This window comes from Betta splendens, chromosome 21, assembly GCF_900634795.4.
Source record: "Betta splendens chromosome 21, fBetSpl5.4, whole genome shotgun sequence".
NCBI lineage: Eukaryota > Metazoa > Chordata > Actinopteri > Anabantiformes > Osphronemidae > Betta > Betta splendens.
This window is the reverse complement of record NC_040899.1, coordinates 3,859,632-3,875,218: the sequence shown is the minus strand read 5'-3', so window position 1 is coordinate 3,875,218 and position 15,587 is coordinate 3,859,632. Positions and strand designations below refer to the sequence as shown.

Genomic DNA, 15,587 nt, shown 5'->3' with positions numbered 1-15,587 from the left:
ACTGGCCACAGGGCCCCAGGCATGGCCCACAGCACCTTCTGAGCCGTGCCTGATGACTAATGCAGTTAAAACTGAGGGGCATATTACTTTGGGAGGGACAGTGGGTGAGACCACTTCCCAGTAGCCCCTCCAGTCCCTCCATCATCAGTAGGATGCCCCTTACAGACGTAAGTGGATGAGTGTGGAATAATGTCGTTGGGAAACAACTCCTACCCATCCCACTTTCGCCCGCCACCCCCCAGGCAATAAAAAGGTAAGTCAGACCCAGGGGCCACGGGTCTACTACCCAGGGCATCACAATCAGCACAGCCAGAACGTCTTTCCATCCTCTGTCACACTTGCACATTTACTCACTCAAGTATGCTCATGCTCACCCTGTGTGGTCTTCACTCAAACCGATACACATACTGCGTGGCTGTGCAGGAAGGCCTAACCCCAACCCAGGGTCCAATGAAGACTGCAACCCGTGTAACCCCTCCCACCAATTATCCAGCCTACCTGGAAGTGGAATCAATCAGAGTGTACTGTAGTTCTAGTTATTGTTTTAAAGAAGCAGTTTGAGTAATGTTCAAAGTAATTAAGTAATGCTTAGTTTTTTTTGTTTACCAGTTCATGAGGACGATCTTTGCGACACAGAAGGAAGTGTGTGTGTGTGTTTTGTGTTTGTCTTTAGGTCGAGCCCACTTAGATCTCCTAAAAGACAGAGTACAGGGGCTTCTAGGATTTGACACCGTAACCAGGTCGACAGGCATTCACATACTCTGCCAAAAGTGTTGCACAGACCAGAATGCATGTAGGAATCTATCTGCTTTGTTATCAGTACAATTAGTGTGAATATTCGAGTTTGGAACATCCTTTGTCCTGTATAATGTGTTCTATAAAGATTTTTATATTGTATTAGTTATAGAATATGTGTTCTTTGTCATTTAAAATAAATTAGAACATACATCTTTCCAGAAAACATGATTAGTAGTGATGTCCCATATAGAATTCGGGAGGCTCACTATGTCATCAACACTAGAAATGATAGATTTTTGATAGTGTCCTTCTCAGTGAGATTCCAATAAATTGTTCGATTGCTGGTGGCAGCTGTACCATCTGTATAGGAGTATATTTATGTAGCCCGTCTACTATGTCTTGGAGTAAAAGGGCCCTGAGTTCCTAATTCATAATTGTTTTATTTTACAGTTGTACTATAAATATTAAATTAGTATTTGCTTAGTCCTGAGTAATTTCAGCAGTGATTTGAGCTCTTGACTTCTTAAGGCACAGTGGTCTACTACATACCACCGAGGAAATGCTAAATAAATATAATTTCCCCTTTTAATGTACACTAAATAAAGTAAATTAAAAACAACTTAACCTTTTAGGTGCAAAATCTTACGCAGAACATAAAGTCCACTTTTCAAAACAGTGTCACAAATATGCAATTAATTTCAAAGTCCACTTAAACCATATTAAACTGAAAACAAACCGTTGCAGGCCTGATGCGTGGCTCGTGAGCGTTGAGATGTTGAGAATTCAAAGGGGACACCTCAATCCTCCTCACGGTCGTCCAGCAGCGCGCTGACCGCTGCGCTCCTACCAGGAGGATGCAGGCGTCCAACTCCGTGCCGCCGAAGAGAAGCTGGACCAGCTGGGTTAGCTAGCTAGCTGGGTTAGCTAGCTGCTCCCGCCTCCACGCGCTGCTCCCGCCTCCACGCGCTGCTCCTTCCCACTCGTCGCTCTGACAAGAGGGCCTCCTTACGCAACGTCGTGCTAAAGTTTGCCTCCGCTACCACTCAGTTTTCTCCACTTTCAGACTCTCTTACTGACATTCTTTCACTCAAACATTTAAGCTACAGGTGCACAGTATCAGAGCTTTCCCTACTGCGCATTACTAGCATTAGCCTCAATCTTCCGTTCTCTCTCTTATGCCTCTCCTCACTCTTCTTCGTTGTTTAAAAAAAACCAAACAACCCCAATCGCCAAAATAAAACCCTGCAAAATTAACACTCAACCTCAAAAAATTGGACGTTAAAAACATAAACCAAAATACTTATCATGTCACATTTACATACTGATCTTACGTTTTACCCACAAACATTGTATAATACAATATACCCATTTTCTCTCTGTTGTAAACCCATTACAATGTGTCTTCCCCAATTTCTTGTTTATTATGTCAATTACATAATAATATATTTTTATTTGTACTTTTCCGCTGGGTTACATTTAGTTTAGTTTGTGCAGTGCAGTTGTGTAGTTTAGTTTAAGTATTGACTTTAGTTGCTGATATTTTAACAAAATTGGCACTTGTGATTTCATATCGGGACACTAATTCGTTAAGAGAGGTAAAATTGTATATTGTAAAACATGTTTTAGATGTGTTATCTGTTTCTTACAGGAAAATATATTGTCTTTTTGTTTTGTAGATTGTCCGGATTGTTCCAAAGAGGAACGGCAAAGAGTAAGCGAGAATCCAGTCATTTTAATAAAATCCCACCAGGCTGACTGCTCTTATGCTAATGCTCTTGTAGCAGCTATAGTGTTTCATTTGGGTTCTGATTAATGGTAAATCTGCAACTTTAATGTTTCCACAGAATGTTTGTTCAATATCTAACTATGAGCAGTCTGTGGGACTGGGTTTTATCCATTTGTGCTTCAGTCTGTTGGCAAAAATATAGTAGCAGAAGTTACTGTATGGAGTTCCAGGTCATTTGGATAAGTTTTTGAGCTGATTAGTGGCGGCTTCTTTTTCCACAAGAACTGAGATGTATGAGTCTAATGTCTTAAATCACACCTGGCCTGGCTGAGTTGAAATCATTGAGAATATGGAGTTCATTTTTGGAAGGACCATCATTTTTATGGTGGCAATTTTTCCCATAAGTGAAATTGTAACGACTGCCAACTTTTATCGTTGTCGTTTTGCCCTGAAACGTTCCATTAACTGACACTAGGTCATGATTTGCCTACTTCCTGTCCGTCACTCTAAACGGTCCAGGTACTGGCGGGTACTGACGGGCTTTAGGCCCAGGCTCTAGTTGGGGTTAGCTGAGTCTGACTTAAGTCTTTTTTTGGCCGACCAGCTGAGCTATAGACCCGTGTATTTGCACTCAGACAGAGCCAGTGAATTCAGTTACCTCAAATAGGAGAAGTAGTTTTTTAAAATGTCTCATTAAGAGATTCAAACCAACATTTGTTTTTTCTGGTGCAGGTGTGAACTTCAGTAAATCTGTGGTATTTAGTGAAAAACGTGGGAAACATTTCAGTTTCTAGGTTTGTACAGTACATTTTAGTAAAGACACTATCTGAGACACCCACACAGATGGACCTGAGTGATAGGGCTGAGAATACAAAACCACGTCGACCAGTAGAGAGACTCCAGTCTACTGCTGTCACACATCGCGAGGTAAGCTATGCTTTCATTACTAATATGGCTTTTTCTGACGGCAGGAGCTGCACCGACGTGGAAAAAGGTGTGGTGTGATGAGGCAGAGTGAGCATTTACCAGCCTCTGACTTTAGAGATGCTGCCACTAATTACTAAACTCACCAGAGTTTACTGCTTGTTGCCATGACAACAGATGAAGTAAGTCTAAATACTGTCCGTAGCGCTGCTGTTTATCCAATGCTGAGCAGACAGGTTGGACTCTAATCTCAGCTCAGTGTTTCCTCACATTCCCCACACTGAAAAGATTCTGCTGAATCAGCATTATATTTGTGTCCAACGTTTCTCTTGTGTTAAAGTTCTGTTCATCAGGGTGTTTTATCAGCGTTTTGCTAAAACCTGCTCTTTTTCAGTCCTATCAGAAAAAAATTGTAGAAAAGTGAGTTGAACATACTTTTTTCCGCTGCATGTTCATGGACCTGCAGCTGCACATTTGTATTGTTCTTATAGAAGATGAATAATAACAGCAGCCTGTCTTCTGCTCCCTGTTGTATGATTATCATTGTATCATCACGAGGTGAGTGTTTCTCACCTTCTGCATCCTCTTCATGTGAGCAGAGCAGCTACTTTCAGACTGTTTATCTCTTTCAGCTCTGTCTTCCTGTGCTATAACAGCAGAGGCCGGTTTGGACGCCATCTTGGTCTGGTTGTTCTGATGAAGGGGACACTGTAACGCCTGTACGATGCTCGGTCGCTCTCAGCTAATGGACGCTTGCCGACTCCTTCTCACCATCTTTGTGATGGCATCTCCATCTGAATCTATGGGTACGGCTGTGTTCTGGTGAAGTCACTTCTTTAAACTGTTCTTTCTCTGGGGTCAAAGGCTTCTTTTTGTTTGCTTAGTTGTGGCAATAACATCAATAATTTCTTTAAACCACTCAGAAATCCAGGATTGGGTTCAGGATCAGCCTTTGTGTGAGGACTGTGACATGGAGTCCTTTCTCCTGCTGGAGGGTGAAGCCTTTTATTCTGTGCCGTACATCGTTAAATACCTCAAACAGCCTTTAAATGTCACCTGGTACAAGAATGCACCCAAGGTTGAGTTCATCTCAGCTGATGTGAAGGACAGGGTCCATTACCAGGACTCGGCACTCTTCCTCTTAGACCTCGTCCCTGAGGACTCTGGGGTGTACGTGGGAAGGTGAGAAACCCAGAGGACACAAAGCCTTGAGACCTAACGTCCACCTCCAATCTACAAAACATGAAATGCTTCCTTTGACAGTTGACGACAGTAGGCTTGAACAGACTCCTTGATTCTTTTTCAGGCTCGTGGAGCCATCAGGACAGTGTAGCAACGCTTTTCTAAATGTCACCGTCTTCAAAACGAGCTATAAAAACAACAGCGACGTCTTCTACGGAAAAATCCAGACTTCAGATATGAATCAGAAGGTCTCATGTCCACAGGGTGTTGAGAAAACATGTGATGACCTAAAGGGAAACTTCACCTGGTACAAGGTATGTGGCCGTGCTCTACTGCGTCCCTCACCGACACTTGTTACAAAATGAAGCCACAGACTGCACAGAAAAGCATTAAGTAAAGGTAAAAATGCCTCCAGGAATGTAATGTAACTGCTTTTCCTGCAGAACTTCACTCTGATTCAAGGTGAACACAACCCTAACCTGTGGATTATGAAGGCGACCCGACGCGACCAGGGCATCTACACCTGTGTTTGTAACTTCACTTATAATAACAGGACGCACATCTCGTCAGGCTGCAGGTTGCTGTCAGTGAAAGGTGGGGCTCCACATGTTCCACCCACTGGAGGAGTGGGACTGGTTCATTTCCTGCTGTTTGTTCACACACCAGCTTCTGTTGCTGTCATTTTCAGAGTCGGGAGGAGGAGCCAGCTACAATATAATGATCCTCTCTCCAACCAGCGAGAAGCAAATATGTGACGAAGGTGTGAAGAGCTGCCCTCGTAGAACCGAGGTCCTGTCACGTGGGCTGAAAGGACTAAACGTCTGTCATGTTGTTTCCATAGGCGCCAAACTCAAACTGAGCTGCTCAGTTTTCTGTGGAAATAATGTTGACATTTGTGAAGCTCGTTGGTACATCAACGGAAAACGCATCGACCACATGGACGGATACAATCAGAGCACTGTTATGTAAGCAGAGCTACACAAACGTGTGTGTGTGTGTGTGTGTGTGTGTGTGTGTGTGTGTGTGTGTGTGTGTGTGTGTATTTTATTTACATGCAAATTTTCCATGTATTTTTTTCACATAAATACCAGGTAAGAGGTGACATTTAAGGTAAAGTCTTTCATTCAGGTTAGGGTTCTGTCATTAAATAAAGGATTACATAACGGTAATGCAGTTTTGCGCATAAAGCTAATGTCTTTATTCAGATACCTGATGTATAAGTAATGAGAAACTTCATATTAACTTCAACTATTTAATGAGTTTATGGTTATGTGAAATAAATACATAAAATATGACAAGACATACTACACTGAAGTGGGTGTGGCTTTAGTCTGGAAAGCAGGAGAGTGACAGTTCAAGCCCAGTTCACTCCACCAGAAAACAAGGTTTTCCAAAGGGAATCAGTGAAGTGTTTTAATCTTTATTTATGTTTCTATTTCACATATTGAAACATCAGGTATCTGAATAAAACATAAGTTTTATGTGTAAAATTCATCCATCCATCCATTTTCAACCGATTATCCGGGGTCGGGTTGCGGGGGCAGCAGTCTGAGCAGAGTTCCAGACTTCCCTCTCCCTGGAGACTTCATACAGTTCTTCAGGTGGGACCCCAAGACGTTCCCAGGCCAGTCGAGAGACACAGTCTCTCAGTGTGTCCTGGGTCCTCCCCGGGCTTCTTACCGGTGGGACATACCCGGAACACCAGGAGGCATCCGAACCAGATGCCCGAGCCACCTCAACTGGCTCCTCTCGATGTGGAGGAGCAGCGACTCTACTCCGAGCTCCTCCCGGGTGACAGAGCTCCTCACCTTATCTCTAAGGGAGCGCCCAGCCACCCTACGGAGGAAGCTCATTTCGACCGCTTTTATCTGTGATTTTGCCCTTTCGGTCATGACCCAAAACTCATGACCATAGGTGAGGGTAGGAACGTAGATTGACCGGTAAATTGAGAACTTTGACTTTGCGCTCAGCTCCCTCTTCACCACGACGGACCGATACACCGACCGCATTATTGCAGCCGCCACACCGATCCGTCTGTCAAACTCACGCTCCTTCCTTCACTCACTCGTGAACAAGGCCCGATAATACTTGAACTCCCCCACTTGGGGCAGTAACTCTCCTCCAACCTGGAGAGAGAAAACTACCTTTTTCCGGTTGAGAACCTTGGCCTCAGATTTGGAGTTACTGATTCTCATCCCAGCTGCTTCACACTCAGCTGCAAATTGCACCAGTGCACGCTTAAGTTCTGGCTAGATGAAGCCAACAGGACAATATCATCTGCAAAAAGCAGAGACGCAATCCTATGGCCCCCATACTAGACCCCTTCCGGCCCCTGGCTGCGCCTAGAAATTCTGTCCATAAAAATAATGAACAGAACCGGTGACAAAGGGCAGCCCTGCCGAAGTCCAACATGCACCGGGAACAGGTCTGACTTACTGCCGGCAATGCGAACCAAGGTCCTGCTCCGGTTGTACAGAGACCGAACAGCCCTTAGCAAAGAGCCTTGGACTCTATACTCTATCGGCCGTATTCTCCTCTCCAGTACCATGGCATAGACTTTCATGGGAAGGATGAGAATTCTGATCCCCCTATAGTTGAAACATACTCTCTTGTCCCCCTTTTTGTGAAGAAGGACAACCACCCCAGTTGTCCAGTCCAAAAGAACTGTCCCCCTCAGACTCTATGTCTCCAACCTCCCTCGGAATCTGGTCGAAGCTCTCCCAGAGGTGTGAGTTAAAGGTCCGTCTGACAGAGGGTTCAGCCAGACGTGCCCAACAGACCCTCACAATACGTTTGGGCTTGCCAAGTCGTTCCAGTCTCCTTCCACAGCCAGCAGATCCTTCTCATCACCAGGTGGTGGTCAGTTGACAGGTCAGCCCCTCTCTTCACCCGAGTAGGGTGAAGAGACACCAGGATGTCCTGGTGCCATGTGCATTGATGGACATCCTTATGTTTGAACTGTGCGTGCTGTGCACAGCTTCCCAATGATAATGATACTGATGTGGACAACTGAGTCACCTTTTTACTCAAAGGGACAGTTCAGCCTTTGTCTGAGGACTATGACATGGAGTCCTTTCTCCTGCTGGAGGGTGAAGCCTTTTATTTTGTGCCGTACATCGTTAAATACCTCAAACAGCCTTTAAATGTCACCTGGTACAAGAATGCATCCAAGGTTGAGTTCATCTCAGCTGATGTGAAGGACAGGGTCCATTACCAGGACTCGGCGCTCTTCCTCTTAGACCTCGTCCCTGAGGACTCTGGGGTGTACGTGGGAAGGTGAGAAACCCAGAGGACACAAAGCCTTGAGACCTAACGTCCACCTCCAATCTACACAACCTATGAAATGCTTCCTTTGACAGTTGATGACATTTGGCTTGAACAGACTCCTTGATTCTTTTTCAGGCTCGTGGAGCCATCAGGACAGTGTAGCAACGCTTTTCTAAATGTCAAAATGAGCTATAAAAACAACAGCAATGTCTTCTACGGAAAAATCCAGACTTCAGATACGAATCAGAAGGTTTCATGTCCACAGATTGTAAAGAAAACATGTGATGACCTAAAGGGAAACTTCACCTGGTACAAGGTATGTGGCCGTGCTCTGCTGCGTCCCTCACCAACACTTGTTACAAAATGAAGCCACAGACTGCACAGAAAAGCATTAAGTAAAGGTAAAAATGCCTCCAGGGTGTCGGGCTTTGGCAGATGTCGGACCCACATGCACAGGCAGACAACAGGAGACACGTATCGTTAGCGTAGAATGCTCAGTCTCTATTCGAGAAAAATCTCGAATGGTAAGTACAGGAGGAACAGGCTCAATCAGGTTCAGGGACAGGCAGGGGTTCGGTAACAGTTCGACACAGCAAAGGTACCAGGTGAGGAGCAGGCTTTCTCAGAGTCAGACAAACAGATACGTTACCAACGTTCAAGGCAAAGGCACAGGCAGAAGTCAGGGACAGAAACACGATCTCGAGCTAAGTAGACAATCAAAGATATGCTGGAATGTGGTGGATATCATGCAACAATCTGGCAGAGGTAAAAGGTGAGTGCCAGAGCCTTTATACCTTGATTGATTACAAGATACAAACCGGCTGCGGAGTCATGTGACCAGGAGCGACCCCAGAACAAAAACACAAAGACAGGATGTCAACAAAATAAAACAGGAAATACAAAACGGCCCCAGGAATCATAACACAGGGATGTAATGTTGTTTTTACTGCTTTTCCTGCAGAACTTCACTCTGATTCAAGGTGAACACAACCCTAACCTGTGGATTATGAAGGCGACCCGACGCGACCAGGGCATCTACACCTGTGTTTGTAGCTTCACTTATAATAACAGGACGCACATCTCGTCAGGCTCCAGGTTGCTGTCAGTGAAAGGTGGGGCTCCACATGTTCCACCCACTGGAGGAGTGGGACTGGTTCATTTCCTGCTGTTTGTTCACACACCAGCTTCTGTTGCTGTCATTTTCAGAGTCGGGAGGAGGAGCCAGCTACAATATAATGATCCTCTCTCCAACCAGCGAGAAGCAAATATGTGACGAAGGTGTGAAGAGCTGCCCTCGTAGAGAGGTCCTGTCACGTGGGCTGAAAGGACTAAGTGTCTGTCGTGTTGTTTCCACAGGCGCCAAACTCAAACTGAGCTGCTCAGTTTTCTGTGCATAACGTTGACATTTGTGAAGCTCGCTGGTACATCAACGGAAAACGCATCGACCACATGGACGGATACAATCAGAGCACTATTATGTAAGCAGAGCTACACAAACGTGTGTGTGTGTGTTTATGCAAAGCCTACATTTGTTGTTGAGCTGCTCACTGAATGAATCTGTGTCTGTTGTTAGAACCAGTGGTACAGAAACCATCACCACTGCCGTCCTCACCATCCACAAAGTCTCTGCTGAGGATTTCCTCTCTGAATTTAAATGCAACGGCAACAACAGGTTCAAAGAGAACTCCACCACTTTAACTCTAGAAAGAAGAGGTCAGTGGCTGGAGGACGTCTTCACGACATCACAACCTCAGACTGTGTCTCTCGTCCCACTGCTCGTTGGGGAGCTGAACATTGGGAAGCTGTGCCTGCTGTGCTTCTTTGTGTTTGCTGTGGTGCTGTTCAAGTGCTTCCTTATCGACCACAGGACCCTATGGATACGCCGACCTTCCCCTTAGCCTTCAGCACCTGATCCGTAAGAATCCTCCCGACCGTCTGGACTCACTCACGCTTCTGGAAGAGGGTGCGGCACCTGATGCCTGCCGTGTCATGGCATAAAGATCATGGCAGTGTTTTAGCAACTGGACTTAAAGCTTGACATCCTACATTTGAAAGGTTCTGACTGACGTGGTGTCACTGAACAGAACCTCAGTTTCTTCTTCCTCAACATGCTGCATCGTCACGCTTTCTTCATGTTCAGGTAGCTGCTTTTTGTAAATAAAACACAATAACTGTGTTTGTATATTAGACACCCTGCTGCTTGTGTCTTTGCGTTGTGCTCATAAGTGATAAAACACAGGACAACTGCTTTTACACAATGTAACCACTAGAGGGAGACACGTGCGCTCACTCTCTGCACTCCATTTTTACTCATTAACTAAAGCTCTGATTGTTTTCTTTGGATTTGTTTTCACATGAAAAATAAACCGCATCCTGGAAACAGTCGATGACGCGACTGTCTGTTTGTTGCTGTTTACATGAACAAAACGGTTCGTAAATTCTTACCCTGACAGTGAGTGTCACCTGCAGCAGATCAGACCTCGCGCGCGCCGTGGACACGTGCGCTCAGCGCCGCTGGGTGGAGACGCACGTCTGTCACGGCTGCGTGAGACGCAGACGCACGCGGGCGCCCGCTCTCATGAAACCGCTGGACGCCCTCAGCGGCTTCTTGACGCAGCAACTTTTATCCGCTCAGGTTTGTTGAGTGATGGATTACTTAATTCAGGAGGAAGCGTATGCCACGAAAAAGTAGGTTTTTCTTTAAATATCCATTAACTGCTTACTTACCATTCCAGACATAATGAAATTCAACCACTGCTGCAAATTTAATAGAAACGTTACTTTAAGTGAACTGTGCTCAGACTTACAACCAGATGTGATTTATATGTTGTCTCATCTAAATAACAGAATAGCCAATTGTTTCTATATGTTTATTGCTGGTGGCTGCTCCTAATTGGTAATAATGAGATTAAGTTTCAGTTCAGACATTCAAAATCAAACACTGAGTTTAAGTTTCAACTTACATTAATATGTGAATAATCAGAAGACTGAATTTTCCTAAAGTTCAACTGAACAGTACTAAGTTGAAGGACATAGATTTCCATCGTCCCTAAAGGTTCAGGAGGAACATTAAAGTAGTGGTTAAAGACTCCTGGGAGGGCGGAGGCGCCATCAAGGTGCTGAGGCCACAGAACCCAACCCACATATGGAGCCAAGAACTGACCCACAGTAAAACACATTAAATACAATTTGATCACCTACAGAAAACTCAAAATACTAAAACTAAAAAAATATTGAGGAATATTTTTCCACAGCCCACCTATTCAAGTATATTTGACCAAAGATGGAGTAAGAGTGAAGCGAAGGGAACGAGGAATCAGACAATGCAATAATGTGGTTGTCTCCACATGTTGTTGCCGTGCACATGTCCCCGTGTGCCCTTTTGCCCCGTCGGCTTCTGCAGCGGCCCTAGACATGACTGCGTGTCAGCAGGAGCACGGCAGCGGCACGCTCCCACTGAAAGGGCCGGGGGGGGGGGCGCTGGCTGACGTTTGGCCCGGCAGCTGGGAGCTGCTCCGGGCTTTTGTCCCCCTCTGACCCCTCTGATCCGACACTCGCCCCGATGTCACACACACACGTCCACACACCTGCACGCAGCCAGACGGATCGGCGCACGCGGCCACATATGCAGATGAGGACACGATCAGAACACATGGGCCGGGCCCCGCGGAGGCGATCCGTCATGACTTAATCAGGGCTGTGGTTTGCTGAGTGCGGCCCAGAGGATCTGCTGTATGTAAAATCCCCACTGCAGACGTCATGGAGTCCATTCTTCGTTCCCCTGTTGGGCTGTGATTGTCTGAGCACCTCCAGGTTTTTGCTGAAGCTCTGGTGATTTTGTTTCGAGGTTAATAACAATAAACTCTGTCCGAGAGGGTTTTTCCTTTAGATTCTGCATTAGAATCAGTTTTATTCGCCAGGTTTGACAAAGACAAACATGGAATTGCATCCAGTCTGACTCCATCTTTTTATACCCACATGGCAAACATGAAATGTTTACACATTATTTACAGTTAGAAACCTTAACTGATCTTAACTGACCTTTCCCTTTGAAAACTCCAATTCCACCGACTGATGGAGTCGTCTCGTTTATCGGCCTGAGCTATGTGGTAAATCTCAGCTATGCGTCCTGCTTTGTGTGGCTGCTGAATCACTCCGTCTTCATTACACCAAACACAAGCCTGTGTGAACAGCAGGTGGTGTGTGTGTGTGTGTGTGTGTGTGTGTGTGTGTGTGTGTGTGTGTGTGTGTGTGTGTGTGTGTGTGTGTGCACGCTGCCTCTTTAAGTGACCCAGGGGGCACTGGGCCTAAGGCCAAGCTTTTGTGGCTCCTCAGTCCGAGGTGACCCCGTCCCGCCCCCGTCCACGCACACACACGCCATGTGGCGGCCCTGGTTTGTTTGGTTTCCCTCTTCAGTGGAGCATGTGTGTGTTTCTGCCAGTGCAGCCTTTTGCCTGTGAAGAGTGTGTGGATGAAACCAGCTGGACTCGTCCTCTCCGTGTGTCCACCTCTCAGGCCTTGTTAAGGGCTCAGTGTTTACCCAGCAGGCTCCAGAATGAGTGGCTGCTGCTCCTTTACAAACACATCGATCCGTTTCCCGCTGGATTATCTGCACACCTTCACGTCACACGGCTTCATTTCACCATCATCGTGGTTTTTACCGTAATTAATGATGTGGAAATTAGACTTTGCACTGAGTGTAAGACAGAAGTGACTGCAGCAAGTGTCAGACTGGGTCTCACCGGGCCATGTTGGACCTCACTGGGCCATGCGGAGTCTCACTGGGTCTCGCTGGGCAATGCTGGGCCTTACTGGGCCATGTTGGTCTTCACTGGGACGAGCTGAGCCGTGCTGGGCCTCACTGGGCTCATTGGGTCTCACTGGGCCATGTTGGGCCTCACTGGGCGGTGCTGGGTCTTGCTGAGCCATGTTGGGCCTCACTGGGCCCATTGGGTCTCGCTGGGCCATGCTGGGCCTCACTGGGCCATGCTGGGACGAGCTGGGCCATGCTGGGACGAGCTGGGCCATGCTTGGTCATGCTCAGTCATGCTGAGTCGTGCTGGGCCATGCTGGGACGAGCTGGGCTCATTGGGCCTCACTGGGCCATGCTAGGACGAGCTGGGCCATGCTGGGCCTCATTGGGCCATGCTGGGCCTCATTGGGCCATGCTGGGCCTCACTGGGCCATGCTGGGACGAGCTGGGCCATGCTTGGTCATGCTCAGTCATGCTGAGTTGTGCTGGGCCACTCTGGGCCACACTGGGCCTGGTAAGGTGCAGGCGACGGAGAGCAGGACACCTGTTCTTCCTGCGACTAGAAGCAGATGGCCCACATGGCTCCTGCTCCCTGAGGGGGAAAACCTGTCAGCTGAGCCCCAATTAAGGAGTCACTGCAGAGAGGAGCGGGGGAGGGGATGGAGGCTTTGAAGGAAAATCATTCTGGTGATGAAATGACTGTAGTGTGATAAGGCCGCAGCACAGTAATACCTTTACTGTCTGATTTACCAACACACCCACCATCAACTCACACACTGGAAAGACAGATTCCACTGATAATACGTAGGTGGACCTTTGCTCTGAAGCTTCTTAGCTGGACAGCTCAGGTAAAGGTATTTTGGATGCTTGTCATATTGGTGAAGCCTCCACCTGCTTTGTTCCTGTTTTGGTACTTACCCTATCATAACTTTAACATCAAAGCTGGTGTCTGACCAGTTTGGACCAAAACAGGAACTCTAGCCGCAGATTTGCATCTTCTGGTCTGGGTTTTCCAGGAGAAGCTTGTTAATAGCAACTTGTTTGTTTAAATCACTGATCTTTACCTGTTCATGGGCCGTTTACTACAGGCAAAGACCTGCTTTAGCTCTGTGTTGAACGCTTGCCAAGCTGGCGTCAGGCCACCAGAGCTGGAGGCCAATGTTGACAGAGTCACTCACTCGCAGTGTGAAGTTTTCAGAGGCCTAGACCACACATGCCTGAGCTCTGCTTTGACAGCAATAAAAAATCAAGTCATCGAAAGGAAACAACCCACTAACACATTATTTCTGAGACCACAATGAAAACCTCATAACAGACCAGTTCATCAGTGCAGACCAGAGAAAGAGTCTGATTAGACGACTGAATGCAGGTGTGGGACCAGGTGACTGCAGGTGATGAAGAGGGGAAATCATCATCCTCTGCATCATGCAGGTAATGAAACCACTGTAGGTGATGGATAACCTGTTCCATAGGTTGCAGCAGTAATAACCTTAGCGTCTTACTTACAACACACCCACCCAACAACTCTTGTTTCTGGAAAGACAAATTCCACTGACAATACGTGGGTGGACGTTTGCTCACATGTTGTGAATCCACCACCTTCTGGAAAATATTTATCTTCTGGTGATTTCCTTTTTTTTGTCTTGACCAGACGAGGAAACAATACAGTACCTGCTTGACCTGTTCACGTGTTCATGATGTTTTTTTTACTGATATCATGTTCACTGACACAATAGTAAATCTAAATCAAACTAGAAGTAGCTTGTGCTCTCCAGTCCTTTAAAGTCCAGCCTTTAAAAAGATGGGCAACCTTCCAAACACACTCTTCCTGCTTGTCTTTGTTTGCTTAAGTCTTTTCCTTGTTTGCATCTTTTCACTTTGAAGCCTTTTCCCCTTTTACCACCTGCTAGCTTTTCGACATACACACACACACACACACACACACACACACACATACAGAGGAACTTGCATGCCTAACATAGATTTTCGAGGACACACACTACTACTTTTAACAATTCCTTGCATTGTCTATGTCAGACCAATCCCCCATCCATGAAACAAAGAGGTGGAAGGCGGCAGTCATCCCCAGTGGGCCAGGTGTTCCGCAGGGCTCATTTCTAGGTCTGGTGCTTTTTTTTTAACTTGTGCTGTCTCTCTTATATATATATGTGTGTGTGTGTGTGTGTGTGTGTGTGTGTGTGTGTGTGTGTGTGTGTGTGTGTAATGGCACTGTGCATGGTGTGCAGCTGCCTGCCGAGGCCCTTCTTTGTGTTCCCCTCCCCACCATTGTCAGACTCCATGTTCATTCATAGCTTGAACTGTGTGTGTGTGTGTGTGTGTGTGTGTGTGTGTGTGTGTGTATTGAGAGGTTTTGGGTGGGGGTGGAGTGGGTGGAGTTATCTGAGCTTTTCTTAGTGTCCCTCCTTATTGGTTAAGAGGTGTGTGCACAGAATGAGCGTAGGTGAAGATAGGAAAGTGTGTGGTCAGATGTCTGCATCCGTATTGGTCAGTGGGTCGACCCAGTGCAGTGGGTAGATGATGGTAGATGTCTTCACTCCATCTGTTGTCAGTCACACTGATAAACCTGCAGCCTCAGGACACTGAGTCCATGGTCCCAACCAAAGAGGGGGCCGATCTCAGGAGGCAGCTGAGCTCAACCAGGACCCTCACTCTTAGCCTTTCACGGACTGACAGCTTTACCTTTTCTAGCGTTTCCATGGATACTGAAATCTGACTTTTTTCCATCAGGACTCTGCCTGTTTATCCAGGCTTACCTTATCAGTGTTGGCAATGGGAAATCCCCCTAAAGCTTGACTGGCTTTGTGTTTGACTACTGGAGTTGGCAAAGTGTGGCAGCTCAGAAAATTGCGTGAGCTTTTTGCTTTTCTCCGTTTCGCTGCCTGGTTGTTCTGGAGCTGTGAGGTGAGTCCTTGGTCTTTACTTTGCTTGGACATTTTGCTTGGGTCGACATAAAGGTTCCTGTTATAGAATGTTCTA

At 46.5% G+C, this 15,587-nt stretch overlaps 2 protein-coding genes across 5 annotated transcripts in view; both read left to right on the top strand.

Moving 5' to 3' along the window:
• Positions 1–1,622: 1,622 nt before the first annotated feature.
• On the top strand, positions 1,623–9,551 carry LOC114847514 (interleukin-1 receptor type 2-like). 4 transcript variants are annotated; one of them, XM_055505186.1, is made up of 13 exons: positions 1,623–1,763; positions 2,415–2,449; positions 3,436–3,458; positions 4,045–4,194; positions 4,312–4,570; positions 4,695–4,884; positions 5,014–5,164; positions 5,259–5,330; positions 5,412–5,535; positions 7,973–8,153; positions 8,799–9,115; positions 9,194–9,315; positions 9,411–9,425. In XM_055505186.1, exons 4-11 carry the CDS (start codon positions 4,113–4,115, stop codon positions 9,108–9,110), a joined length of 1,371 nt encoding a protein of 456 aa, XP_055361161.1. In that variant the 5' UTR covers positions 1,623–1,763; positions 2,415–2,449; positions 3,436–3,458; positions 4,045–4,112; the 3' UTR covers positions 9,111–9,115; positions 9,194–9,315; positions 9,411–9,425. The 4 variants fall into 4 exon arrangements, with proteins under 4 accessions (XP_055361161.1, XP_028993176.1, XP_055361163.1 ...); XM_029137343.3 differs by having other exon boundaries at positions 1,626–1,763; positions 3,436–4,194; positions 8,799–8,949; positions 9,044–9,115; positions 9,411–9,551; XM_055505187.1 differs by lacking the exons at positions 1,623–1,763; positions 2,415–2,449; positions 3,436–3,458 and adding an exon at positions 3,000–3,391.
• Positions 9,552–9,742: 191 nt separating this feature from the next.
• LOC114846893 (ribonuclease ZC3H12A-like) overlaps positions 9,743–15,587 on the top strand; it is a 13,868-nt gene continuing 8,023 nt past the window's right edge. The window contains 1 exon segment of the mRNA XM_029136113.3: positions 9,743–10,525. The gene's annotated coding sequence lies outside the window, so the exon portion shown is untranslated.

Coding starts and splice junctions, on each gene's coding strand:
- LOC114847514 (XM_055505186.1), top strand. CDS start 4,113: ATGCTCGGTCGCTCTCAGCTAATGGACGCTTGCCGACTCCTTCTCACC. Junction 5,165..5,258: donor CAGGTTGCTGTCAGTGAAAG/GTGGGGCTCCAC, acceptor TGTCATTTTCAG/AGTCGGGAGGAGGAGCCAGC. Junction 5,536..7,972: donor TACAATCAGAGCACTGTTAT/GTAAGCAGAGCT, acceptor ATTCTTTTTCAG/GCTCGTGGAGCCATCAGGAC.